This window comes from Nothobranchius furzeri, chromosome 5 (genome assembly GCF_043380555.1).
Source record: "Nothobranchius furzeri strain GRZ-AD chromosome 5, NfurGRZ-RIMD1, whole genome shotgun sequence".
NCBI lineage: Eukaryota > Metazoa > Chordata > Actinopteri > Cyprinodontiformes > Nothobranchiidae > Nothobranchius > Nothobranchius furzeri.
The window spans coordinates 14,450,113-14,478,094 of record NC_091745.1 but is presented as its reverse complement, the minus strand read 5'-3'; the positions used below and the strand labels follow the sequence as shown (position 1 = coordinate 14,478,094).

Here is a 27,982-nt window from a genome sequence, read left to right as displayed (position 1 = left end):
TGGATTACCACAAAAGCCTGAGAGAAGGTGGACAGAATCAGCCCAGACTCACAGTTGAAGTTCAGGGAAAGGGCAGAAACATGGAGACAAAATATAAATTATCACATTTTTGGCTGTTTCCCTTTGGTTATTCCTTTTACACAGTATTTTGCAAATGCAAAGGACTTCACATCTTTTTTAGCCCATGTTTAACCCTGAAGTTTCCATTGATATTAACTAGGCCCGATCAAATAAAAATGTTTTAAGTCTAATCTTAAAAGTAGAAAAGGTGTCTGCCTCACGGACTAAAGCTAGGAGCTGGTTCCACAGGAGAGGAGCCTGATGGCTAAAAGATCTGCCTCCCATCCTATTTTTAGATATTCTGGGAACCACCAGTAAACCTGCAGTCTGAGAGCAAAGAGCTTGGTTAGGAACGTATGGAACAATCAGGTCACTGATGTATGATGGAGCTTTATATGTGAGAAGGAGGATCTTAAAATCTATTCTGAATTTACCAGGCAGCCAATGTAGGGAAGCTAACACAGGAGAGTTATGATCTCTCTTTTTAATTCTCGTCAGAACTCTAGCTGCAGCATTTTGGACAAGCTGAATTACTCTTAACTACATTCTGTGGACTTCCTGAGAGTAATGAATTACAGTAATCCAGTCTTGATGTAATAAATGCATGAACTAGTTTTTCAGCATCACTCCTGGAAAGGATGCTTCTAATCTTAGCAATATTCCAGAGGTGAATAAAGGAAATCCTACAAACCAGTTTAACGTGAGATTTGAATAACATGTCCTGGTCGAAGACACCAAGGTTCCTTACTTTAATCTCGGAGATTGATTTAATGTAACAGGAAGAAACCTGCAAAGAATCCTGGAGCCATCCGCCATGAACCACTTGGGATTGAGAAGACAGAGCACACACACACACACACACACACACACACACACACACACAGGTGAATTTACGACCATGTGTTTTACACGTTTAAAACACTTTATTATGTACACATTTTGGAAACACATTTTCATACATTAACAATATTAATATAAAAACAGGCATTAAACAATAAATATGACTCACACACACGAGTCATGTTCTTATCTGAATTTTGTTACGATAAAAACAGAATTCAATACCAAAAGACAATCTTGAACAATAGAGGAAACATCAGCTTGAGGAAAACTCCAGAGGAAAAACATGGCAATGTGTTTATTTCCAGTCTACACTAAGCAGATCATTTCAGAACATTAATATAAAATAATATTATTCTTATTTCTATGCTGAAGGATTGTTGCTTTATTGTTCAGTGTTATTGATCACTGCAGCTGTGAGAGAAGAGCTCCACAATCATCCAGCCTGTCCAGCTCCTCCACCACCTCCACCAGCCGCTCCACCTTCTCTGATGGCAGCACCACCTCTGCGTTGCTTCTGAACTTCTTGCTCAGGCTCTCGTTCGTCAGCGGGTTGCGCCAGTGGCCGTAGAAGGTGTCACAGCGGCCCTTCAGGATGTCTCCTCCAACTAGAGTCACCTGGACTTCTCCGTACATGCGGTTGAAATTTGCGGAGTTGTCCTCAGGATGCTCCATGCGAACACGGCTCAGCAGGAAGTGCAGCTCTGGGCGGCTCAAGGCGGGCGGGCTGAAGGACTGCACCGCCACCTGACCGTCCAGCAGAGCGCTGCAGGCGTTAAACTGGAAGGAGTGGCGTGCCTCGTGCTCTGACTCAGGAAAAGGCCTGTTGATGTATTTAGACTGGGGGACTCTGAGCAGGATGTCCTGGACCTGATGTGGGGACACCTGTCCTAGACCATGTCCCACAAGGAGCTCATGGACCGCAGCTGCAGCATCAGCCACCCAGTGCATCCCCAGATGGGCAGGAAAACGCTTAAAAGCCATGTCCTGCTCCTCTAACAGGAACACATGTCCACCATCATCAGGTGACTCTAAAGGCTGAGGAACATAATCTTCATAAAAGGCGCTGAAGCCCGCCACTCCTGCAACAGCATCCAAGACCAGAGGACTGGCTTCTAGGCCTCTAGAGGCCAGCAGAGCAGCTTCAAGCCCCAAACGAGAAGCTTCAAGCCCCAAACGAGAGGCGTTGCCAATGTGAAGGGGCTTGGACTGAGTGGCAGCATTAGCCATCGGAGCTCCAGCTAGAGAAGCTGCTATAGCCAAGGCATGACTGCACTGAGACGGATCCAGAGACAGGAGACGAGAACAGGCTGCTGCACTTCCCATAGGACCCACCACAGTGGGAGGATGGAACCTGTTCTCTCTCTCACACACACACACAAACACATGCACGTGCACACAATCTCTCCCTCTCCATAAACTCTGTGACCAGATGTTCAGTGCATTATGCTTCGAGCATCTTGCCACAGTTGTAACTGACTTGTTCATTGTCTCCTTCTCTCTTCACTACAAGACATGGGTTATTGTTAAACTTATTGATAAAATCCATGACAACATGGCAACACTTTACAATAAGGGTCCATTTATTAACGTTAGTGTCACGTTGAGTGTAGGAGGTTGGACCCAAGATGCAGAAATTCCCAGAACTACTCAAGGCAGGAGTAGTTTAAAGAAAATAATTCCTTTATTAAAAGAGGATGTGCCGAAATCCAAAGCACAAATAATAAGACTAACTCTCAAAAACTCACTGAAAATTCCAAAACAAACAAAAGCTCACACATGAGCACAGACTCAGGAAAACTCGAGAGGGGAACGAGCAACGCAGACGCATACGACAATGACCCAACAAACACTGAAGGACAAGACAGGCTTTTAACACAGTGGAAAGCAATCAGGGGAACAGGTGACAGGTGAAATCAATTAACTACATGGGAAGGGAAAACCAAGCAGAGGGGAAGATAACATAACCTATAAAAACACTACATAACTAAACCTAGAAACTAAGGGCCAAGATAAACAACTAATGACAAGAGGAGTAAGGAAGACTAATTAACATGTGGGGAAGGACACAAACACTAAGGGGACCAAATCAAATGAAAATCTGAACCTATAGAAAATAAAACTACAGAGGGGAGACTGGAGAGTCCTGAGAAGCTGGAAAACACTAGGAGGAACATGAGAACACAGAGGACAAACAGGAGGGGGCTGGGGACCAAGGGGACACAGAACATGACAGTTAGTGCATTATTAAGCATTAAATTATTAAATAAAGTATTAAAACTGCTTAACCATATTATTAATGCGCTGCTATGCAGCCACACACCCCCTGCCCTTGGTCCTAGTCCTAAGGACACTTAATAGTTAACTGTAGCATTAATAAAGAGACCTTTTGTTTATTAATATTTGATAATGCACCGAGTAACATTAATAAAGGGACCCTTATTGTAAAGTGTTATTAAATACATTTTAATATCATGGGAGTTCAGCTCCATAAAGACCCAAATCATTAGACAAAATGATCTAAGCAGTTTGCTCCTTGACCACATTATGTTCCAAACCTTACAGTTTTTCCTCAATTGTTTACACACATTTCCTGAAAGCATGCCTCATTCTCAGATCTCTACACACAAATCCAAAAATATACACACAATGGGCAAAAGCCCTCACTTAACCTGCAAAACCTGCAAAATTCTACTTCACATTCAAAACAACGTATACTTTCTCCTCAAAATGTGATTTTGTTGTCAAATGACACACAAACCATCATATGAATAGACATTTATAAGAACCAGCAGAACACTTATGTGCTCAATGTTAAACACTATGATGAATGGAAAACACATCTTCTCCATTCATTATAATGACTAAAGCCTTTTTGGTTCCGTGTACTACAGATACATGTACATATACACGCATGTGTTGTTATTTCCGAATATTGTTTTTACACTCTGAACACACAAATACATGGTAGAAATTATTTTGTTTTTCCCACAAAACATTGTACACAATGTTTATCTCATTCCCAACCAACACAAAGTTGCACACATAAACTACATCCAACAGAAGAATTTACTGTATACAGTTACAGTAAAAAAGAAAACTATGCTGCATCCTCTCTTCTGTTGCGGTCTGGCCACAGCGCCTCTTCCACATCACAAGCAATGTTGTCCCTGGCCAAGCAGCGGCGGAAATGTCTCCTAGCATGGCGATTCCAGCCATGAAAAGAATCAGCTGCTATATCTCCACATGCGTCCTCCATAGCTTGAAGAGGTATACGGGTTTGTGGCTGTCGGTCATACACCTTCCATCCCCATGCAGAAAAAAATTCCTCAATGGGATTGAGGAATGGAGACTATGGAGGGAGATAAACAACTAAAAAGCGTGGGTGGCCAGTGAACCAGTTACGGACCACAGCAGCCCGGTGGAAACATACGTTGTCCCAAATGATAACGTACCTGGGCTGTTCTGGACCATCTACCTGATCTGGTGGAATGAGTGTGTTGTGTAGGGTGTACAGGAATGTGATCAGATGGGCGGAGTTGTAGGGGCCAAGGGTAGCATGGTGATGGATGATGCCATGGTAGCCAAGCGCTGCACACATTGTGATGTTCCCTCCACGCTGGCCAGGGACTTCAACAATGGCACGCTGGCCAATGATATTCCTTCCCCTCTTTCGTCTTTTTGTGAGGTTGAATCCAACCTCAATTAAGATGAACTGGTGCTCCCCTGCAGCTGCCTCTACCTCAAGGCCTCTCTGAAACACACATGGCTATATCAGAAATAAACGTGGAGTGGTCACTATTGTGAAGCACAATCATTGTGACTTCAATATTGAAATATGTATAATTTACTGTACACAGTGTTGAGTGTATGCATCAGTTGTGGGTCTCACTTGCACATAGTTATATCGCAATTCTTTGACTCTTTCTGAGTTTCGTTCAAATGGCACCCTGTAGACCTGCTTCATCCTGAGATGATTTCTGCGCAAGACACGGTCCAGAGTTGATAGGCTGACCCCATGAATATTTTGAAACATGTCGTTGTTTTCGATACATTTTCTTTGTATTTGCCGTAATGTTATGGCATTGTTTTCTAGGACCATGTTGAGGATTTCAGTTTTCTGTTCAGGTGACAGAAGACGACCTTCTCATGTTGGTAATCTTTCAGTTCTGCCAAACAAATAGTAAAATAATGTGAACACAAAGTAGGTATACATTTCCTAAATACTGGAAACATACTTTACAGTATTTTTTACTGTCCAACAAAACCAACCACAGGCAATACTACTACTATACTCATTGAATACTGATTGTATTGACATGCATGTGTGTGTGTCCCCAGGTTCTGCCATTTTCTAGTGAGAGAACATTTCTTACCTATTTTTATTTCGGAAAGCCTGGATGATGGACGCTACAGTGTACCTGCTCAAATTTGGCTGTGCTCTTTGCCCAGCCTCCCTCATTGTAAGACCATGGTTGACCACAAGATCAACCAAAGTGGCTCGGATCTCATCAGAGATTACGGCCCTTGGTCTTCCTCATCCTCCCTGTACTCCTCTCACTCTCACTCCTCTGGCTCTGGCTCTGCCTCTGTTTCCAATGTTGGCATCCATTGCTCCAAAACAGAGGAGCTCACCTGTTGCCCTTTTATTCCAAAGCTCTGATTGCTAATTGTAAAACAGTGTGACAGGTGTTCGCCATTGTGATGAGTCGGTGTGTATATTTGAATAGCAGTGTGTTCCTTGTGAAAACAAGATATTTTCTGCATGAAAATTGTGCCAACAGCAGAGAATTGTGTGTAGTGTTTTGAAAAAAGTGTGTTTTAGATTTGCAATTTGGTGCAAAGCAGGAATTGTGCTTGTAGTTTAGCAGAATTGGTTAAGGGGGTTGGTGAATTGGTTACGTGTTGTGGTCATTGTGTCTCAAGTACCAGAAAATGTGTGTAAACAATTGAGAAAAACTGTAATACTGAAGGGAAATCTCCAACACATGCAGTAAAAACTGGAGGAACAACAGAATGGTGTTGGGGTGACCTTTGGTCCAATGGAAGTTACATGTGCACACCCGAGGCACAAATGTGTAGACGGACCAAAGTGGACCAAAGCTGGTCAGGTTCACGTTCAGCCAATCAACTACTTTGATGTCATTCGCTCCATTCCCCTCTAAGGATCCCCTTATGTGTCTCTTTGTGGTCTTCATGTGTCCCCTGGTCTTCAGCCCTCCAGATGATCCCTCCCAGGTCCTGTGTTCCTTTGGTCTCCCCCAGTCACCCCTCTGCAGTTTTTTTTAGGTTCAGCTTTTCATTTTATTAGTCTCTTTAGTGTGTTTTCCCACAGGTTTTTGTAGATGTCCTTCCCCCTTAGAATATTAGTTATTTTTGCTGCTTTTCTTGTCTTTAGGTTTTAACTCTTAGGTCATGTTAGTTTCTTCCCTGATTAGTTAATTGCTTTCACTTGGTTTCTCTCCCAACACACCTGCAGCCTATCTGTCTCCCATCATGCCCCAGTGTATATAACCCTGTCTGCATCTCTGTCTGTGGTTGAGTCATTGTATTTGTCACCTTTGTCTCGTTTACCCTCTTTAGTCTTGGATCTTCATTTTGGATTCTAGGTTTTGTATTTTGGGACTTTGATTTTGTGCCTTGGCTCCCTGCCTTTTTGGACTGATCATTAATAAAAGGATTTTTACTTTATTGCTCCACTAAGCGTCATCTGGTTCTCTGCATCTTTGGGTCCCAACCTCCTCTTGGCTCCCCATCGTGACAATTTTAACTCAAACCAAGTTCATTACCAAGTCTTCAGGTTTGACTATGAACTGAAGTGTAGAAAACAAAAAACTGAGCAAAGATAAAACATTTAAAAGGTTTATTAAAAGGTGTTTGTGCATGTGTCCAGTGTCTGACGACCCAGGTGTCGTAGGGTCCAGGTGTCAAAGTGTCAGTGTCCAGTGTTCCAGGCATCTGAGGGTCCCAGGTGTCCAAGGGTCCAGTCTGGAATGAAAAAAGCCACAAATAACTGAGTTAATTTACTAAAATGTGTGTGTTTGTGTGTGTGATGTGTGTGTGTGTGTGTGTGTGTGCGTGCGTGCGTGCGCAATGTGGGCGTGCGTGTGTGTGTGTGTGCATGCGTGCGTGTGTGATGTGTGTGTGTGTGTGTGCATGCAATAAGAAAGGGGAGGTGGTGTCCTGACAGGGGAATCCTACTAGTTGCAGATAGCAGATTCCCAACTTACCATTGTCCCCACCCTCCAGAAAAAGAAAAAAAAAGTGATGTGTCTGTGGTGCAAAAACTAAGAGGACAGGTCAAGGGTCAGAGCAGGTGGTTGAAGGGCGAGGCTGCTGGTTGACAACCTCACCCATCCCACCCTCACCCTAGTCCCAAACCCTGTCCCACAAAGAATTAATGTTTATCTGTGTGTGTGTGTGTGTGTGTGTGTGTGTGTCTCTGTTTGTGTGTGAGTGTCTCTGTTTGTGTGTGTGTGTGTGCGCGATGTGTGCATGTGTCCGTGTGTGCAATGTGTGTGCGTGTGTATGTGCAGTGTGTGTGTGCGCGTGCGTGTGTGTATGCGTGCGCGATGTGTGTGTGTGTGTGTGTGTGTGTGTGTGTGTGTGTGTGTGTGTGTGTGTGTGTGTGTGTGTGTGTGTGTGTGTGTGTGTGTGTGTGTGTGAGTGTTACCCCAGCTTTCCACGGGAGCCGTCAGCAGCACGTTACTGCAGCAGCACGTTATAGCTGCTGATAGGAACCGCTGTGGTCAACAGAACCTTTTCCACTGGAGCCGGCAGCAGCGCGAGTCGGCCGCGTCTCAGGAGCAGCATGTCGCGGCCTTTACGCGCCGGTTCTATTTTCTACGCGCGACGCCTCTGAAACGGGTCAAGTTTGACATTTTTGGGGAAGGAAAGACAGGAAATTGGACGCGGAAATGGAGCGAAGCTACCGAGATTTTCAGAATAAAGAACGTACTGCCTTCCGGTTGCTTTACTTTTAAAAAATGTTACTAACTGTGCGTCCCCGTGAGAAGTTATCACCTAGCTAGCGGTCTCCTTTGTTTTTCAGGTCCGTATTGGCGATTATAAAACGGACAGAACATAAAACACAAACCTTGTTGTAGTTTTCTCCTGCTTGTTGTTGTGTTTACTGACGAAGTCACTCGTGTGACTTCGTGCTCGGTCGGTGACAGCTGCTCCCCTGCTGCTTCGCGTCTCGTGGGAAGGGCCAAGCAGCAGCTTACGCGAGCAAGACGTGCTGCTGCAGTAACATGCTGCTGACGGCTCCCGTGGAAACCCGGGGTCAGCGTGTGTGTGTGTGTGTGTGTGTGTGTGTGTGTGTGTGTGTGTGTGTGTGTGTGTGTGTGTGTGTGTGTGTGTGTGTGTGTGTGTGTGTGTGTGTGTGTGTGGTATTTAGTCTGAATGTGGGTTTACAAACAGTAAAACCCTAGAAAAGTGAACACAACAAAGGATATATAAAAAGATATTCCAGATGTTGGTCACTGGCTGCGGCTGCTCCCCCCTGGGCTGCTGGACGCTGCAACAGAAAGATAAAAATACCATCAGTTCTGGGACTTTTTAAAGGAAACACTTAGCTTCTACAACCTGAATAGCCCCAACATAAAGCATATAAACACACATGTAAAGTTCATCTAGATCCATTCAACAGTCAAGCTGTGGTGACATCATCACATCTAATGATCCACAGAAATGTTTCTTACCTGCAGAGCTGGCGGCTGGCTCCTTCTTAACGCGTTTTGCCTTCTGGTCCCAAAAACACACACAAGAGCTTTATATCAGTAAGTGTTCATCAGCATCAGGTGTGTGAGTTCATAGTGTCTGAGCAGGGTGTACGTACAGGGTTGTAGTTGGGGACCCAGCCCGGGTGCTGCTGCATGTGGAGCCTCTGTTCCTCGTGAGCCTGGTCGAAGTAGATGCTCCTCTGCTCAGGAGACAGTTCCCTCCACTGTGAACAGAAGACAGTGAGACAAGCTGTTGGTGAAAAATAATCCACAGAAGCAAAAACATCATCATTCTGTCGCAAACACACTTACCCTCTGGCCTACGACGGCGTTGACAGCAGCGCTGTCTTTCGGATTCAGCTCAGCCACCACCTTTGGCCTCTGGTCCCGCAGGAAGATCATGAAGGCATTTAGTGGCTTCTTCACATAGGGGCGATCCTGCTGCTGGTGCTCACGCTTTCTCTTTCTGTAGAGACAAAACACAACACAAACCTGTCAGCATCTACATCCTGGAAATGTGGTAAACTTTATAGATATTTTATTCTGAAATGGTCAAGTCAAAACTTACTTTGGGTTAGAGACTGGAGCACAACCAGGAGCAGCAGGTGGAGTACCAGGAAGAAGAAAGAATGGTGGCAGAGAAGAGACAGTGGGAGTATGAGGAGCAGAAACAGGAGCAGCAGGTGGAATGTCAGGAAGAAGGAAGGATGGTGGCAGAGAAGAGACAGTGGGAGTATGAGGAGCAGAAACAGGAGCAGCAGGTGGAATGTCAGGAAGAAGGAAGGATGGTGGCAGAGAAGAGACAGTGGGAGTATGAGGAGCAGAAACAGGAGCAGCAGGTGGAATGTCAGGAAGAAGGAAGGATGGTGGCAGAGAAGAGACAGTGGGAGTATGAGGAGCAGAAACAGGAGCAGCAGGTGGAATGTCAGGAAGAAGGAAGGATGGTGGCAGAGAAGAGACAGTGGGAGTATGAGGAGCAGAAACAGGAGCAGCAGGTGGAATGTCAGGAAGAAGGAAGGATGGTGGCAGAGAAGAGACAGTGGGAGTATGAGGAGCAGAAACAGGAGCAGCAGGTGGAATGTCAGGAAGAAGGAAGGATGGTGGCAGAGAAGAGACAGTGGGAGTATGAGGAGCAGAAACAGGAGCAGCAGGTGGAATGTCAGGAAGAAGGAAGGATGGTGGCAGAGAAGAGACAGCGGGAGTATGAGGAGCAGAAACAGGAGCAGCAGGTGGAATGTCAGGAAGAAGGAAGGATGGTGGCAGAGAAGAGACAGTGGGAGTATGAGGAGCAGAAACAGGAGCAGCAGGTGGAATGTCAGGAAGAAGGAAGGATGGTGGCAGAGAAGAAACAGTGGGAGTATGAGGAGCAGAAACAGGAGCAGCAGGTGGAATGTCAGGAAGAAGGAAGGATGGTGGCAGAGAAGAGACAGTGGGAGTATGAGGAGCAGAAACAGGAGCAGCAGGTGGAATGTCAGGAAGAAGGAAGGATGGTGGCAGAGAAGAAACAACAGGAGGAGAGGGTGGGAGGTAAAGAAAAGCAGTAGGAGAAAGTGGAGGAGCTAAAAAAGGAGATGGAGGAGGGGGAGGTGAAGCAGGATGAAAAGAAGGAAGGAAAGGTGAGGGAGAATGTCGAAGAAGAGGAGAAGGTGGAGGAGAAATAGAAGGAAGGAGAGGTGAGGGAGGATGTTCAAGAAGAGGAGAAGGTGGAGGAGAAAAAGGAAAGGCCTGGTAGTCCTGAAGGATCTCGTCCAGAAGGGAGAAGTCCCCTATGTCACTCTCAAAACTCTCCAGGAGGTTCATGTTTTCCTCCATCGTTCTGTGACACAGGATGAGAAGAAGAAGCTTTAGAACCTGTCACAAGACGTCAGACATCATGGCATCAGAGACATCAAACAGGAAACATCACATCCACTGTTACTGGTAACAAACTGATCTCTGATCAGTTTCTACAGTCAGATCCATGTTTTCACAGCGACCGAAGCAACAGCTGTTACATGTGAACCATTTCATCTCCAGCCCTCCGTTTAAACACCAGTTTCTGAAGATTATTGTTGTGTTTTACTTCACTAAGTGAAACGTTTGGATTTCAGTTGTGAATTTAGTTTATTCTCCATGTTTTAAACCAAACGCAGTCTCACTGGAGATACTTTATGTTATTGTCTCAGCAGGTTTCAGATCTATGAAGAGAAACTTTCAGTTGTGTTGTTTACATCAGGCTGTGCTTCATTTTCTTATCCGGTTCGTTCAGAAACACACTTTTAGGATCAAACGGAGATGGAAACAAAAAGGATTTCTGTTCACATCCTTCTGCTCAGTTTTAGGTCGGATCAGTGGCGGCTGGCCAGTAGAGGGCGATAGGGCACCACCCTCCCAGTTTTTCCGTGTTTTTAATTTTTATTTTAAAAAAATAAATAAAATTAACAATAATCACATATTCTAAGTTAATTGTGTGTTTTGTAATAAAAATAAATCATATATATATATATATATATATATATATATATATATATATATATATATATATAGGTCTCTGCCGGTCTCTGCCGAGCGGTGGAGGCTGTGTGCTGTTTTTAAATCGCCCAAACAGGACGAGACCAGCTGTCCAATTGCTGAGAAGAATATCAAAGGGTAGGAATGGGAATGTATCCAATCAGCGTCGACGTTGTTTCAGAACGTTTCAGAAGCATGATGGGCGATGGAGCTACCGCCAAAGGTTTCGTTGGTGTTCGGTAGAACTCGGCAGAGTCGTTTTTGGTCATGACGCAGATGTAACATGGACGCCGCCGGTGACTACAACCAGCATGGATACCGGATCTCAGCAGCCACTGAATTCAGTTCAGTCCCTTCTCCAGTATCCGTTCGAGAGGAGAACTATGGTGGAAAAACTTAATGTCAAAGAACTTGGACCAGATCAGCCCGACGTAAAGATAAGCCAGCAGGAGGAGGAGAGAGGTAAACTGTACACACGACGCTTCTCCCAAAATTGGTACACCAGGAAGCAGTGGCTAGCTGGATGCAGTCACGCTAATGCTTATTTTGCTTTCCGTGTTTGTTATTCAAAACGGCTGGGACAGATAAGGCATGGATGAGTCAGGAGTTACAGACATGAGAAGGTGAAGAAACACGAGTCATCCCGGGCACACATGGACAACAACACGGTGAAGCTAGCCATGCTAGGCAGCAGAGCTAACGTTGCCATGCAGGGAGAACAGCAGCTGGGTGCAGAGGTAAGCTGTACATTACAATCAATCAATCAAAGCTTTATTTATAAAGCGCCTTCCGCAACCCTGTCAGGAAGCCCAAAGCGCTGAACATTGTACAGTTGTATGTAAATATATTGAATAAATCAACAATAAAAGAAATTCAAATTACAAAATACAAATTACAAAATACAAAATGGAAATTACAAGATAGATGAAACATTCTGGTAAAGGACAAATGTGTGAAACACATTTGGATTGAGTGGATGGATTGAGTGTACCAATGAAAACTGTGGAATGGATTCAACATAAAAGCCATTTCTGTGAACAAGACAATCAGAATCAGAAATCCTTGGTTGTCCCACAAACCGGGACATTTGTTTAATAACATGTTTAATGTGCAATAACTGTAAAAACTAATTTCAACACACATACTTATTATACATATTTAATCACGTAAATGTGTATTTCATGTAAATTTGTACATACATCAATCTGATTCCAGTTTACTTGTTACACTTCTGCTGCAGCAAACAAATTTCCCAGCTTTTGGGACAATTAAACATTTCTGATTCTCAATTAGATGTTTTTACCTCAAATGTAAAAGCATCTGATTGAGAATCAGAAATGTTTTATTGTCCCAAAAACTGGGAAATATGACATTTGTAAGAGGATACTGATGACATTATTTCTTATAAAAGTGTTTCCTATGTACTTATCTGTTGTTTTTTATTTATCATATGACAGGTTTTTCACACCATCCTGAGCCATGCAAAAGAAGATTCTTGTCACCACACCCTTGACCACAGCCGAATCAGAAAGGTGCTTTTCTACTTTAAAGAGGATTAAGACTTTCCTTGAGGAACACCATGACACAGGATGGGCTGAATGCTCTTGCCATGCTCTCCATGGAAAAAAAGCTTGTCACAAACATTCCTGACTTCAATAAAAAGCTAATCGAGAGCTTTGCCACTCAGAAGGACAGAAGGGCAACATTTCTGTTCAAATGAGGTATCACACACACACACACACAAATGCATCCACTTGATCTTTGTATAAAGTTGACCTTGGCACAACACTCCAGAAATATTTAACAGTGTAAATTTCTGGCATTTTGTCTAAGTGGTGTTTACTACCATTACTGTAACAGTGACCTGCTCATAATTTTTCGTGTTCACTCAAATGTTGAAATTAAACAAAATGGTTTTGTTACTTGCCTCTTGCATTGCCTATTTACCATTTATGGTCGTGTTATTTTATGTGCAATTTAATGCAGTATTTTTCAACCTTGGTCTGCAAGGCAGCGTGCCAATAGTCAGACACACCTGGATTAATCAGTTTGTCCAATGATGTAAGACAGGAAATAAAAGAGCTGTGCTTAATTCAGGAAATAGTGAAGTTGTGCACAAAGCTCAGAAAGCACAAGTTTGTTTAAAAAAAATAGCACAGCCCCACCAAAAATATTTTTCACCAGCCGCCACTGGGTCGGATGTGTACGAAACTGCCACAGATCCCATCTGAGAGTCAGCATCACTACAGCGACCAGAAGCCACCGCGTGTAGATCTAGATTATAAAAGCACAGCTGGAGATATCACTTTATTCTACTCTATGTGGTTTATTCAGCAGCCTTTGCTCTTTTTAATCAGGAACTCGTTCAACACTAGATCCATTTTTGAATGTAAACAAGTCTAAATAGTTTGCTCACTTAATGTTATTAAAGTTATAACTTATTCACTGATGAAAAGTGGCATTTATTTCTATTTCTGACAAACTGGTGCAGAAATAAAGATCAGTCCCTTCTCCAGACACCACTACTGTACACGGCAGATAGCATGTAGGTGTAGTTATAGAAATGTATGTTCATAACTCATATTTCACATTCAAAGTAGTTTTATCTTGACTGTTTATCTGTAATCTGACCTGCTTAAGGGGTTTTTGTTTGATTTTTTTTCCCAGCAGGTGTATTTTATATAATTGATAAAACCAGTTTACCTTGAGGGATGTTAAAGTCTCCCAGTAAAGCACAGGAAACACTTCAGATAAACCTAAAAGTATAAACATGTCAGATGTTGGGCTAGGTTTGTTTGTGGGTAGTTTTATTACCTGCTAGAGCTGCTCTCTGGAAGACTAAAGTCAGCAAACACAGATACCGCAGAGAAAAGGTCCTACTCTCTCGAGATGGAACTTATACTGAAGTCTGAAAGGTTCTAGCCTTATTAATAAAGCATTTTAAACGATGCACCTGAGCTGTAACTATGGTAACACAAGATTCCACATTCTGTCATAGTTGACAGACAGCGCTCCATAGGGAGCCGAAGTCATGCCCATCTACTTCCAGACCACGGGTTCCCGGAAGACCAAAAAAATGAATGCAAGTCAACGGGGCTAAAAATGCTATTTTCTAATTCCGCTTGTTGTGTGCCATGGATTTCACATATGATGTCCATGAAGATGCATTTTAATACCAAGAACGTGTTTATTTTCTAAAGGGAGGAAACGTTATTTTAAGTTTTGTTTAATAAGTCCAGGACTACAAATGCGCTTTCTGAAAGTGACATCAACGAAGCAGGCACGGAGAAAAACAGGGCAAATGGCAGAGATTCTGCAGCTTGACTACTGAATGGATTTAGATGAACTTTACATGTGTGATTATATGCTTTATGTTGGGTTTATTCAGGTTGTAGAAGCAAAGTGTTCCCTTTAAAAAGTCCCGACGAGACTAGAGCCCTGCACTGAAGCCCTAGGCCCTCGGGTCGGCCCGGCCCGACGGCCCGAGGGCCGGGCTTTGGGCCAACGACTGTGTAATTACCTCGGACACGGGCCGGGCCGGGCGCCTTTATTTTTAATCAAATTCATTAAAAAAACTGAAACACTTAAACGCAGCAGTAGAGCCCTGCGCGGGACTGTTTTCTTCATCCCGCTCCTGCCCGCTCCCGCTGAATTTCTGACCATTACCGCCCGCAACTGCAACGTGTGTGTTACACTCCCGCCCGCAACAGCAAAACTCGGAGAAATTATTACCTCACAATAAAAGAGATGTATTGAGTTTGCGTCCTCTCTGGTCCTGGAGAAAACATGTCACAACCCGCGGCTCTTCCATCCATCTGATGCGGCTCTCTGTGCTTGTAAAATAATGAATGGATATTTAAATAAAATGCTTTATATTTTACTGAATTAATTTTTTATCTGTAAGTCAATTATATATAAAGACTGTCTGCGTAAACCTGAACAGGTCCAACCCGGTCTTACTGTGAGATCGGGTTGACGGGTCACGCTTGTGCGTAATCATATGCGTGTTCTGAGCTGACGAGGACGTGATTCTGGGCTTCTCCTCAGATGGCTCCTGGATGCATCGCCACGTTGGAGACAGGAACAAGCGCTATTCAGCCAAAGTTTCATAATCAGGGAACATTTTCTAAGTGACAAGTCTCTCTGAGAGACCGGGTTTGGAAAACACTCGCTTCAGTGGGAGGAATCTTCCCGCATGCGCTCTGGTTCTGTGACGCGCTCCAAGCCAATCTCCACAACTTCAGCTCGCTGTGCACACATGCGCTGACAGCGAGCTGCGCTGAGCAGCTCAGATGTTCAGATGGGAATCTTTTCTTGGGTGATTTAGCTACATCTGCGATGTGCGTAACGAATAAAATGTCAGTTCGTCTGCATGCGTCTGGGTAATTCTTTCTTTTCTTTCTCCGTCAAAATAAACGGTCAAATACGGGAACTGTCCGGTCAACACAAGCCCTGCTTTTGACTGTTTTGTTTTCTTGTGAAAATTGTTAGAAAGAGATATAATTTAACTTGATTACCACCAGAGCCAGGCGCCGTTATCTCTGTGATGGTAAACGAGGGAAAAACAGATTGATCGGATCCTGCACGTCTTTTAACACATCGGTCAGCATTGACACACTTTGTTTTCATTTAGTTGGTTAAAAAAAAGTCGGGCTCGGGTCGGGCTGGGGCTCCATCCCCACGGGCCGGGCTGGACACGAGCTCAGATTTTAGGCCCGTGCAGGGCTCTAGTTCAGACCTCAGACCCAGGTCGGAGGCAGTCTCTAGGGGCCCTGAGGTTGTCCTGTAGGATGTAAACTCTATTTATCTAAACAGAGGCTGTTCAGGAAAGTATCTATAACTAGTAAGACAGTGTGTGTGTGTGTGCGTGCGTGCGTGCGTGCGTGCGTGTGTGTGTGTGTGTGTGTGTGTGTGTGTGTGTGTGTGTGTGTGTGTGTGTGTGTGTGTGTGCGTGCGTGCATGTGTGTGCGTGTGTGTGTGAGTGTGATCCTGACAACAAAGCTCTAGTTCAATCACTTCCTGTGTTCACACGTCTTCTCCCTACTGAGACAGATCACCTTGATGCAGACCTGGGTTGGGGGGGGGGCAGCCTGACCTGAGACCAGCACCGTACCACTGACTGTATCACAGACTCCATAGGGAGAATAATATGACATCTCTTTTGTTTTAGTACTTGTCTCATGACTTTTAAACACAATAGCAGGTGTTTCTCATCCGTCTGTTTATTTACAAACATCATTTTTCTGAATGTGAACCAAAAACCTTCTCAGTCAGACCGTTCTCTCTGCTAGTTGAATCTGTCTTTTCAGTGAGTGTTTTATTAACCTCTGACCCCATGACCCCCTCGTCTTCTCGTGTGGTGTTGTTTTGTTTTTGTAGCTCAAAGACGACGGCGCAGCAAACTTTACCTGACCGTCAGTCGGCTCCATGCAGACGTTGGACGTCCATTCTGCTGCTGTAACCCGCTGCCTCGGCAGGACCGAGCAATCTAAAGCAACTGGACCAGACAGAATCCCAGGGTGAGTTTCTTTCTTCTGCTGCCACTTTCAGGATGACCTCACCTCACCATGGGTAGGTCAATCTGTAATTTGTGTTTTTTTAATTCCAGACTCCTGTTTGAAGCTCTGAAACTATCACCTCTCCACTGTCCCTCTCTTCTGGATTCACCTGACCTCCCTTTCATCACGTTCCTGGACTACTGGACTCTTGGACACCAAGATCTCAGAACCCCTGGACCTATGGACTCTTTGAACACCTGGAACTTTGGACATTCTGAACCTTGAACACTTGGACATTGGACACCCTGGACATCTCTCCTCTTCCCTAGACCAGCTATGAGGTTTTGAAATCTTCATGCGTCTTCCATCCCCTTTCAGATCAATTCAAATAAATCCACATCCTGCTGGGCTGAGGGAGAGACATTCCAGCAAAACCTTTAAATAAACTTTTAAAATGTTTTATCTTTCCTGAGATTTCTGTTTTCTACACTTCAGTTCATAGTCAAACCTGAAAACTTGGCAATGAACTTGTTTTGAGTTTAAGTGTTGGAACTTTTCTCATTATAGTTTTACTTTGTCTAAATCTGAACCATGAGGTTCGCTTTTTTCTATTGTCAGTTTACAACAGCTACAACTGAACCAAGGTGAGGAACAGATTAAAACACAAGAAAAAAATAAACAATCTCTATAATTAGACAGACAAAAGTTACCATCAGACAATTATAAATCTTACATAGAAAGAAACACTTTTCAAAATGGCTGAAATGTACAGTAACAGAGAACATTTAATGTCTAAAGCAGAAAAATATGGGCGTCACATCTTTGATGTTCCTCCCCTCACATTTACCCTTTGATGACCCTGTTGGTGGCGTTTTTCCTACTTTCCTAGGTGATAACCTGCATGCAGATTATAAGGCTGGAGGCAACAGTGAAAAAACAAGTGTGCATTTTTATTTACAAAAAGTGCTGCAAACAAAATAAGAAGCAAAACACAAATACATCTATAATTAAAATGTCTCCTTTTAACTTTAGTTGGAAGTGTGAAGATAAAACCCAAAGAACTATGAAGATGCTCTTTGTTTCCTTTTGCTCTGCATTCAGAACAATCATGCCAGATATTTTATGTGACAAACTGCTAGTCCTCCTTCAACCCCGTGTGCGAATATTCTCTTTATTTGACCCAGGAGCAGCGGGCTGCCAGCTGTGACACCTGTGTGGAAACTAGTGCTGATGAACTACAGAAAAGTGCTAAAGCAAACTTTACTTTAAGGGACCAACACATTTCTTTAGAAAATAGCTCCTTATGTCCTCAGCCATCTTGTTTTTTGCCTCCATCCTCATTTAAACTACTTTTGGGAGACTCTTATTTTAATTCAGACAAGATGTGGTGTGCGGCGCTTTTATGGTGACGACCGGAAGTGTGTGGGTTGGCTGGCATTTAATAAAGAACTACATGTTAAAATATCCTATTAGCTCTAGTAGCTAAAAAAAACAAGGTCTTTGTGGAAACATTTCATATTTCATGGGAACAATAGAGAATGATTTCTACTTCATCTATCAAAATAAGTTAAAATATAAAAACATGTTGTGAAAAACTTGTGTTTATTAATTCTTGATCATGGACTCAATCAACTGAATGTAAATGTATTGCTCTATGTCTCTGCATGCTCACTCATTCAGACACACACACACACACACACAGTTCAGTTAGGACATTTATTCTGTTGTAACTGAAACAATCACTGATCTGCATCACCACTTAAGAATGTTTCTATTGGTTGAATCTTTAGAACAAGATGAATTGATTTGACTCATTTCAGGTCACCTGAGTTTCTAAAACACCCACCAGATGAAGGGTTTGGTTTGTGCTAATTCTGTTAACGTTACACCAAGAGCCCCTGCTGTTCCTACAGTAAGCAGCATTACACTGACATCACTAAAACGGCCTCTTACACCTCAGTGCTGAGATCAGCACAGTCAAACAAGGACGTCTTTAAACGAACGTGTTCATGAAGATCGTGCTAAAACCAGACTTTCTGGATCAAGCTTGACTTGTGCTGTGAGGCACTGACCTCTTGGGAATGCTGCGTGCTTCATTAGAGAACCTCATTAGACGGCCCTGGATCTCAATGCCGACATTGAAGGCCAGTAAGAAGTCCAGACCGCTTGGTTTGCTGTTAGCCGGCATCATGTCACTGAGAGCAAACAAAGCTGGGAGAACAGCTCCTGAGGGATGAGTGGCTGGATGCCACGTGTCGTCAAAGTCCATGGAATGAGTCTGGAAGCAACCAGAGTTTGTGTCTCATCATACTGAAGCTGAAAGGAGTCAGAATAATAACTTTTTCTGTGAGGGTCATAACTAGATCAGAACCCAGCTATGAACACCTTGCCTGTGCCGTGTCTGAATGATCCACTTCTTTATGTTTTTTTTTCTGAAGTGAACACTGACATGTTTTCTGTTCCTGGTGTGTTTTCAAAAGAAAAATGACTTTCATTCCTAAATCCAGCCATCGAGGGGGAAGAAAGTAGTTTCTTTGGAAATATTTGATGGGAAACTTTAAGGCCAGCTCAGCTGATTTTATTTCTATATCCTAACCCTGTGGTCTTTGGGAGCCACGCTGCACCAACAGCTGAGAAAAGCTGTTTATAGAAAATGTTTCCACTGATGTTTATGTGGTTATTTATATATGGTTGTTTTCCACTTATGTTCCTCACCGCTACTCCATTAACGAAAGCTGCCAGTGTTGGGGAGAGTCTGATCCCTCTGCGTCCGTACACAGAGCTGATGTGATCCGGAGCATACATGTGCTAAGAACAAACACAGAAACAACCCTACATTCACTCATCTGTTCTGGACGTATTTGGGTTGGACCTGACTCAGACTTTCACTTTGCCTCACCTGGCAGAACTGAAGAGACAGCTCAAACACATCTGTCCTGCTCCCTATCAGTCCGACCCCGATGCTGTCCAGCACCACCCTTTTGCTGCGATGGAGCACAACCGGAGACAAATGCTGAGGCTTTATTTCACTGATGAACTTCCCAAAACTGGCTGTGACCGTATCTTCTGGGGCTGGGTGCTTCTGGACTGCAGGAATGAAAAGATAAAAGTTGTTTAATAAAGGTTATTAATTAAGGTTATTATTGTTATTTTTAATCAAAGTCAGCATATCTGTTTACCCTCCACTGCAGTGTGATGCAGTCTTCTGGCAGCCCGCACTGGTCTGATGGTTTTCTTTGGGACAAAACATAAATCAGAACAAAGCATTTCAGTTATTTTTCACATCTCAGGATGACTACAGGCTGATGAGTTCCTGCATTTACTTGTTCACGTCTTTAATCTAATGTTTGTGTTTGAAAGAGCCAGTGTAGAGTTGTAACAGGTGTTTCCCAGCATGAGTGTTCTCCTCAACAATTAGCAGGAGTTATTTTATAGTTCCCTGCCTTGGCTGCACAACAAACCTCTACTTTTAGATATTTTTATGACTTCTTTATTTGAAAAGGACTTAAAACCATCACTTTTAGAGTCTGAAAACTGACTAAAAGCATAAATATGTCTGTAATCGTACCTGTAGCGTGGAGAACATGACTTCAACTTTCTGTCACAATGATCTTGTTTCTTGTTTCTCTTGGATGCAGCAGCTGAGCAGTGAAGGATGCTGATGCTTTTGTGGCTGAAAATCCACCTGCCTTATATAGTCCAGGACTTACAATGACCGGAAACACCAAAGGAGCAGGAAGGGCAGGTTCCTTTTGCAATCCTGCATCACATCAGAATGAGGCTTTTCCACCTGGGTCATTATCTGTGGTGTAACGTTCACCATCATCAATAGCCTTGAGGGGGAGGAAGGAGAAAGAAGGAGGAAAAAACACTTTTGTGTAAAGTGAAAGGCAGTGATGCCACCTGTAAGTATGCTGCTGTGTGACAGAGTGGGGAATTCTCAGTAACTCCTCCTTTACACAAACAGATCCTATTTAAGGCAAACCTTCGTCCCTCCTTCAGCACAACTCAGCTTTCCATCAGTCTGAACAACTTCAACAGGTAAAACTTTGTTCTTTTATTTTATTGCTGACAGGAGTAAATATTCTGTTTCTGCATGTCACCCATCAACAATCCTTAAACATATAGCTAGATTATTATATACTCTGCTTTGTAGATTGAATCAGACCTAAATCTGCATAAAGGATGCTCCCTGACGAGAGTTTATTTATAAATATTGAAACTATTATTGCAATATCCTGTAGTTTTTCAAAATTATGAAAATAATAGAAATGTAAGGGTTATTATTCTATTGATAAAATTGTTTTCATTTAGAATAAATTCTTCCTCTTCAGAGAGCCTGTTAGAGGAGCGTCGTAATAAATGACTTTTGCATTAGTTACATGACAAGAGTGGCTCAGCCTACTTATGACAGGCAAGGACTGTTTTATATTATATTATATTATATTATATTATATTATATTATATTATATTATGCTCAATCTTTCATTGGTTCCTTTTAAAATTCATATATTAACGTTGTTGTTGATGATTACCATTTTAGACTTTTATCATATGTTTGGATTGTCTACAGAAACACCATGGCAGCAGACGGGTTTCCTGCCAGTTTCTACGGAGAACCAGGAGTATTAGGAATGCTAACACTCCAGGCAGCCTATGGATTCACAGCTGGAAGCGTTGCTTTACTGGTCAATAATGCCTTCCTCATGCTGATTGGTAAGGTCTAGTATCTGCTTTCAGAGCTGGAATTCACAGTTTTTATTCATTCATAATTTTGTACTTTTGTTTCTTCTATTAGCTGCTTATAGGAACGTGGTTCTGTTGTTTCTAACAACAATCATGGAGGTTGTTCTTGTCTGCTTCCTTCTCTCCACCCTGCACAGACTTCCATACCAACTTGAAAGTGAGTTAAAACCGCCTGTTATAAACTTTATGCATTTACGATACTGACTCTCATCAGAACAAATAAAGTCTAACATCCAGAAATGATGTATTGCAGTTGCCATGCTTGCATTGGTATCCATCATTTGCTTTTATGGCACCTTGGCTTCACTGATGAACTGCATCTTCTCACAAAGAGTGATCCCAATGGGTCCTCCCATAATAAAGGTAATGACTGAAGTTTAGATTGACCTACCTTTAAGAATCAGCGTGATAATTAACAAAAATGTGTGTGTGTGTGTGTGTGTGTGTGTGTGTGTGTGTGTGTGTGTGTGTGTGTGTGTGTGTGTGTGTGTGTGTGTGTGTGTTTTGTTTTAGGAAAAAGTGAAACAGGAAGCTTGTGACGAGCCGTCCTGTCCGGTGGCTAGCTCGGGTCTCACCGGCGGTCTGTTGAAGATAGCTCGACTTCTCGAGGACGGGTGTGTGTGTGGTATTCCCACAGATACTGTGTACGCTCTGGCTGCTTCCTGCAAGAATCCTCAGGCGATAGAAAAAATCTACAACATTAAAGTGAGAAGATAGAGGAGGCTTGTTTAACAGCAATATACATTTTCATAAAGTCACCATCTTGTTGAATTGGACCTTTTGCAGGACAGACCTGCAGAGAAGCCTATATGCATTTGCATCTCCAGTGCGGAACAGCTGGTTGCAGCCAGGCCTCCTTTCAGCCCTCTGCTGTGGGAGTTCATGAGGAATGTGTATCCTGGAGGCATCAGCTGCATTGTCAGCAAAGGAGACTGGCTTTTCAGACTAGGTCAGCAGTGTAGAGTGTTTGAATGTTGAGTGGCAGAATTCTGTATCAGTTTTCAGTTTTTACGTGAACTTTAACCTCATTTCTGTAGGAGTTGGACCTGCTTATGACCGTGTTGGTACCAGAGACAGCATCATGATCCGTGTCCCAGACCACACCGTGACCTGCCACCTATGTGACATCACTGGACCCCTGGCCATAACATCAGCCAATCCCAGTGGAGAATCAGACAGCACCCACCACAGCATGGTCATTAAGTAAGAGTCTCCTCAAAGAAGTTTAATGCAAACTAACAAACAACGCATCTCTCAAACTTTTAGCACCATACACTAATTACTGTTTCAAACTGCTTCTTTTGCTGCAGTCGACTGGGACACAAGATCCAAGGAGTACTTTGTGATGGTGACTCGAATGAAGTAGTTGCTTCAACTGTGGTCAACTGTCTGAGGATTGATGAAGGTAAGGGGCCATGATTTCTTCCTACTGGGGCTGTTTAAGGTCAAGTTTCTAACTGAAGCTCTTCTAACCTTCGTTCAGGAGTCATCACCATTGTGAGAGAAGGCTGTGTCCCTGCTATCAAAGTCCAACAGATCTTTGACAGACTGAAGAACTCCATGATTTGAGTGTCTCTTAGCAAAGACTGTCTACCTGGCTGATCACGTTCAAGTCAACTTGTCTAACCCAAGCTGTGCTTTGCTTTTCATACTGACAAACAGCAAAAGAGGGAACAATAAAACTAAAGATGTGTGTTTATATGGATGTAACTTTTATGACTTAGTGGATGCATAGATAGATAGCTAATTCAAAAGTCATCTTAAACTGCATGAACTCCATAATGTTTTGGACTATTTATATATTTATTGTTATATTTATTTTCAAAATATATCAACACAAACAATTTAAATCTGTAAATAAATAGTTATGCTTTTTAATTTATAATGTTTGAACTCATTGTAAAACAGAATGTCTTTGTGTGATTTCTGCGTTGAAGCTCTCTCGTGCATTAATTAATTTGTGCAATAAAAATAACTAAAGTTTATTAAGGCTTGCATCTTTAAATAATTACTAAATGTTTTCTAGATGAGTGCATTCTCTCCCTCAATACATCTTTATTCAGATCTTCAGATAAAACAGTAACAACAATGGTGTTTAAAAGATTGACATAAATAGATATATTTTTGAACAATTACTAATTAAGCACTTGAAAGCATCTAGTTATTTGTCAGAGGTCATTAGCAGCTCAAGAACTCTGAAACAATTCAACCATCTAATTTTATTATGAGCTCTTTAAAGATGGGGATCCCTCGTTTAATCAATACATTTGCAGTGGTCTCTAGTAGTAATGAAGGCCTTGTAAGTCATACTCTGGGGAAAAGAGAGCTCTGGTGCACCAGTTTCAGGAAGTAGAAATGAGCCACATCAGAGTTGAGGATTTGCCTGAAGTAGCTAATGCTAACGATTAGCTTATACTGTTGGAGACATTGTCTGCTGTTTCCTGGACCCTAAACCAACAACAGCCATCCCTGTCGTGAGTCAAGGTAGACTAGTCCATGAATGCTATGTGACAAAAATAAATAAATAAATAAATAAATAAATAAATAAATAAATATATATATATATATATATATATATATTGGTCTCTGCCGGTCTCTGCCGAGCGGTGGAGGCTGTGTGCTGTTTTTGAATCGCCCAAACAGGACGGGATCAGCCGTCCAATTGCTGACAAGAAAATCCAAGGGTAGGAATGGGAATGTATCCAATCAGCATCGACGTTGTTTCAGAAGCATGATGGGCGATAGAGCTACCGCCAAAAGCTTTCGTTGGTGTTCGGTAGAACCCGGCAGAGTCGTTTTTGGTCGGTCGTGATGCAGATGTAACATGGACGCTGCCGGATCTCAGCAGCCACTGAATTCAGTTCAGTCCCTTCTCCAGTATCCGTTCGAGAGGAGAACTATGGTGGAAAAACTTAATGTCAAAGAGCTTGGACCAGATCAGCCCGACATAAAGATAAGCCAGCAGGAGGAGGAGAGAGGTAAACTGTACACACTAGGCTTCTCCCAAAATTGGTATACCAGGAAGCAGTGGCTAGCTGGATGCAATCACGCTAATGTGTTATTTTGCTTTCCGTGTTTGTTATTCAAAACGGCTGGGACAGATAAGGCATGGATGAGTCAGGAGTTACAGACATGAGAAGGTGAAGAAACACGAGTCATCCGGGCACACATTGACAACAACACGGTGAAGCTAGCCATGCTAGGCAGCAGAGCTAACGTTGCCATGCAGGGAGAACAGCAGCTGGGTGCAGAGGTAAGCTGTACATTACATTTCTGTGAACAAGACAATCAGAATCAGAAATCCTTGCTTGTCCCACAAACCGGGACATTTGTTTAATAACATGTACATTGTTTAATGTGCAATAACTGTAAAAACTCATTTCAACATGCATACTTATTATACATATTTAATCATGTAAATGTGTATTTCATGTAAATTTGTACATACATCAATCTGATTCCATTTTACTTGTTACACTTCTGCTGCAGCAAACAAATTTCCCAGGTTTTGGGACAATAAAACATTTCTGATTCTCAATCAGATGTTTTTACCTCAAATGTAAAAACATCTGATTGAGAATCAGAAATGTTTTATTGTCCCAAAAACTGGGAAATATGACATTTGTAAGAGGATACTGATGACATTATTTCCTATGAAAGTGTTTCCTATGTACTTATCTGTTTTTTTTTATTTATCTACTTTAAAGAGGATTAAGACTTTCCTTGAGGAACACCATGACACAGGATGGGCTGAATGCTCTTGCCATGCTCTCCATGGAAAAAAATCTTGTCACAAACATTCCTGACTTCAATAAAAAGCTCATCGAGAGCTTTGCCACTCAGAAGGACAGAAGGGCAACATTTCTGTTCAAATGAGGTATCACACACACACAAATGCATCCACTTGATCTTTGTATAAAGTTGACCTTGGCACAACACTCCAGAAATATTTAACAGTGTAAATTTCTGGCATTTTTAAGTGGTGTTTACTACCATTACTGTAACAGTTACCTGCTCATAATTTTTCGTGTTCACTCAATTGTTGAAATTAAACAAAATGTTTTTGTTACTTGCCTCTTGCATTGCCTATTTACCATTTATGGTCATGTTATTTTATGTGCAATTTAATGCAGTATTTTTCAACCTTGGTCCGCAAGGCAGCGTGCCAATAGTCAGACACACCTGGATTAATCAGTTTGTCCAATGATGTAAGACAGGAAATAAAAGAGCTGTGCTTAATTCAGGAAATAGTGAAGTTGTGCACAAAGCTCAGAAAGCACAAGTTTGTTTAAAAATAAAAAATAGCACAGCCCCACCAAAAATATTTGTCACCAGCCGCCACTGCTGAACACCTAGAATAAACATTATTTGAATGTTTAGCTAAAACTGTGAAATGAGCTTTTTTCTCTGAGGATCACAGTTGAGGAGCGTCAGTACGGAAATGTGCTGGCTGCAGCAATCATACAGAAAAACTGAGCTTTTCTGTTTCAAAGGGAATCTAAACCAGCCAGTATCAAGTCAAAAGCACAACAGATAAAGGGAAAATCCTTCCACAGGTTGTGTTGGGAGTGTTTGATTCATTCACCTGTGCATTCGTGTTTTTTTATTTTTGCAAAATCTTCATGGACCACTTCTGGATTCTAATGAAACTCTTCAAAACTAATGAATGGATGTTCATCCACGCGTGGCTGACTTTTGGAATTGAATACAAAAATGTCTGAGTCAGTTTTACAGACATTGAGCAGAAGTTTCCTTCACAACCCAAACTCCAAGTAAAGATATTTAAATGATTTAATATGGAGTCTTTGATTTGACTAAAACAGCTTTAACACCATCATTTGTCAATCCGTGGCTAATCCAATGTGTGTCAATCTTTAGATTTATTTAAGGCTCAGACTTGAAGAACTGATCTTTAGTGTAAAACACATGAAATGACTAATATGTAATAAACATGAAAGCAGTCAGGTTTCCATCGTCTCTCCTGTCTGTCCTCGTGTCTCCAGGTGTGTCAGTATGTTGTGTCCGTGAATGGATTGAACGTCTTCTGCCACGACTACCGGACCGTCAGTAACCTGATCCTGACTGGACCCAGGACAATAGTGATGGAGGTGATGGAGGAGCTGCAGGTTTGACTTGGAGAACGTGGGTTTATGGTTCTTGAACTGGACGGATGGATGGATGGAGGTCGCGATAAAAAAAGGTCACAGAATCAGAAAGCTGAGAGGATAAAGTCACCGATAAAACTGAACACATGAATGTTTCATGGAAACACGCAGTGACCTCTACCCCAGTAAGGCTGCAGAACATCACCTGGGTTTATTTACTGCCCCACACTGCCCTCTACTGGACTTTACAGGAAGATGCACATTAGTATTTTTGCATCTATCTGAGGAAAAAGATCATTCTGCTCCTGCTGTGTGCCAAGTTAGCCCAGAACAGCTGGATGTGTGTTCAGCAGGCTCAAGTAAAAAAGCTAAGTGATTAGCATCATTTTTATGGCTTCATGTATATTCTTAGACAATAAAAAAAAACTTGAACACAAATCTAGGCTTTTAGCAGAAAATCTGATGATCAGACTGAAACATTCTGCTGCACCACTAAGGAACTGGATTTAAACATTTTAGATGAAGTAAAGAATCACACATTTATTCATCTATTGATGCAAAAATGGGATTTTTGACAATTCACATGAAAACTTAAGAAATGCAAAAATCCTAATAATAAAGTCCAAACACTTAATTAAATTGCGTTAATTGAATTCTATTAGAAAACACGTGTTTTGCTTGTTTGTGTTAATAAGGACTAAATCAGCTTGAACAGATCAAATGTTGCATCATTTCCTGTTCAGTGGATCAGACTGGTGCCAACCACACACGTTCATTCTGATTTCTATTAATAAATCATATTTAGCTTATAACTGTAAATAGCACAGGGGCGGTAAAGAATGTGACCACCACCATCGTCCATGTTGTACTGCTGTAGATTTTATAGTTTAGATGTTCATAACCAAAGGGACAAATGGCTCTGCTCGATGTGAGGCGAGACTTTTCGGGAGCTTTTCTCTGCTTTCAGGGACTGAACGTTGGGTTTCAGGTCATTATAAACTCAAAGGTTCAGCGTTCAAATGTATTAAAGTGTTCAGTGATTCTGAGTCTGTGGCTTCCTTTGTTAGGTCTCAGGTAGGTTTCCTCTGAGCAAAACCTCACCTTTGACCTCAGGTTGGGTTCTCACATTATTCCCGTGTGATTCACAGGAAATATAAAAGTATTTTTTTTTTGTTTTACTATCTTTTTCTTATCAATACATTGCTGTGTGTGTGTGTGTGTGTGTGTGTGTGTGTGTGTGTGTGTGTGTGTGTGTGTGTGTGTGTGTGTGTGTGTGTGTGTGTGTGTGTGTGTGTAGTAGGGATGGGGGCATTACATTTTATGAAATGACACATATAGTCTGTCAGAGAAACAAAATAACATTAGAGCACATTTTATTTTCCAGAGTCAAAATTAATGCAACTTAGACTAAGAGACCATTAAAGGCTCAGGAGCCGTTTGCAGGTGTTTACAACAATGCATTTTAGTTGATTGGTGTCTTGTTTCATATCACAAGTCCCTCTTTTCCATAAATCCGTAC

The 27,982-nt window shown here is 42.3% G+C and overlaps 3 protein-coding genes and 1 long non-coding RNA gene across 4 annotated transcripts; 3 read left to right on the top strand and 1 right to left on the bottom strand.

Annotated features, from left to right (window-relative positions):
* Positions 1 to 1,047: 1,047 nt before the first annotated feature.
* LOC129160962 (cis-aconitate decarboxylase-like) lies at positions 1,048 to 20,198 on the bottom strand. The gene is made up of 6 exons (XM_054738078.2): positions 20,181 to 20,198; positions 19,792 to 19,846; positions 19,512 to 19,699; positions 19,328 to 19,420; positions 18,685 to 18,890; positions 1,048 to 2,254 (listed from the first exon to the last, which is right to left on the bottom strand). The coding sequence occupies exons 1-6, from the start codon at positions 20,196 to 20,198 to the stop codon at positions 1,306 to 1,308; spliced, it is 1,509 nt and encodes a 502-aa protein (XP_054594053.2). The 3' UTR covers positions 1,048 to 1,305.
* On the top strand, positions 9,127 to 10,454 carry LOC139069979 (golgin subfamily A member 6-like protein 7). The gene has a single exon (XM_070551471.1). It carries the CDS (start codon positions 9,254 to 9,256, stop codon positions 10,166 to 10,168), a length of 915 nt encoding a protein of 304 aa, XP_070407572.1. The 5' UTR covers positions 9,127 to 9,253; the 3' UTR covers positions 10,169 to 10,454.
* A 971-nt stretch (positions 20,199 to 21,169) lies between the features above and the next one.
* Positions 21,170 to 23,192, top strand: LOC139069911 (threonylcarbamoyl-AMP synthase-like). The gene is made up of 3 exons (XM_070551295.1): positions 21,170 to 22,307; positions 22,396 to 22,561; positions 22,669 to 23,192. Exons 1-3 carry the CDS (start codon positions 22,241 to 22,243, stop codon positions 22,775 to 22,777), a joined length of 342 nt encoding a protein of 113 aa, XP_070407396.1. The 5' UTR covers positions 21,170 to 22,240; the 3' UTR covers positions 22,778 to 23,192.
* A 1,019-nt stretch (positions 23,193 to 24,211) lies between these two features.
* Positions 24,212 to 27,576, top strand: LOC139070072 (uncharacterized). Its single transcript, XR_011520728.1, has 4 exons — positions 24,212 to 24,336; positions 24,460 to 24,611; positions 25,066 to 25,235; positions 26,362 to 27,576. It is a non-coding gene; the product is annotated as an uncharacterized lncRNA (long non-coding RNA).
* Positions 27,577 to 27,982: the final 406 nt, after the last annotated feature.

What these genes read in the sequence shown, in the direction of transcription:
- LOC139069979 (XM_070551471.1), top strand. Translation starts at nt 9,254, where the DNA reads ATGGTGGCAGAGAAGAGACAGTGGGAGTATGAGGAGCAGAAACAGGAG.
- LOC129160962 (XM_054738078.2), bottom strand. An exon ending in CTTTCGTTAATGGAGTAGCG is followed by an intron (nt 18,891 to 19,327) that starts GTGAGGAACATA and finishes GGTTGCTTCCAG; the next exon opens with ACTCATTCCATGGACTTTGA. An exon ending in GCACGCAGCATTCCCAAGAG is followed by an intron (nt 2,255 to 18,684) that starts GTCAGTGCCTCA and finishes GAGAGAGAACAG; the next exon opens with GTTCCATCCTCCCACTGTGG.
- LOC139069911 (XM_070551295.1), top strand. Translation starts at nt 22,241, where the DNA reads ATGAGGAATGTGTATCCTGGAGGCATCAGCTGCATTGTCAGCAAAGGA. An exon ending in AGACTGGCTTTTCAGACTAG is followed by an intron (nt 22,308 to 22,395) that starts GTCAGCAGTGTA and finishes TCATTTCTGTAG; the next exon opens with GAGTTGGACCTGCTTATGAC. An exon ending in CACCACAGCATGGTCATTAA is followed by an intron (nt 22,562 to 22,668) that starts GTAAGAGTCTCC and finishes CTTTTGCTGCAG; the next exon opens with TCGACTGGGACACAAGATCC.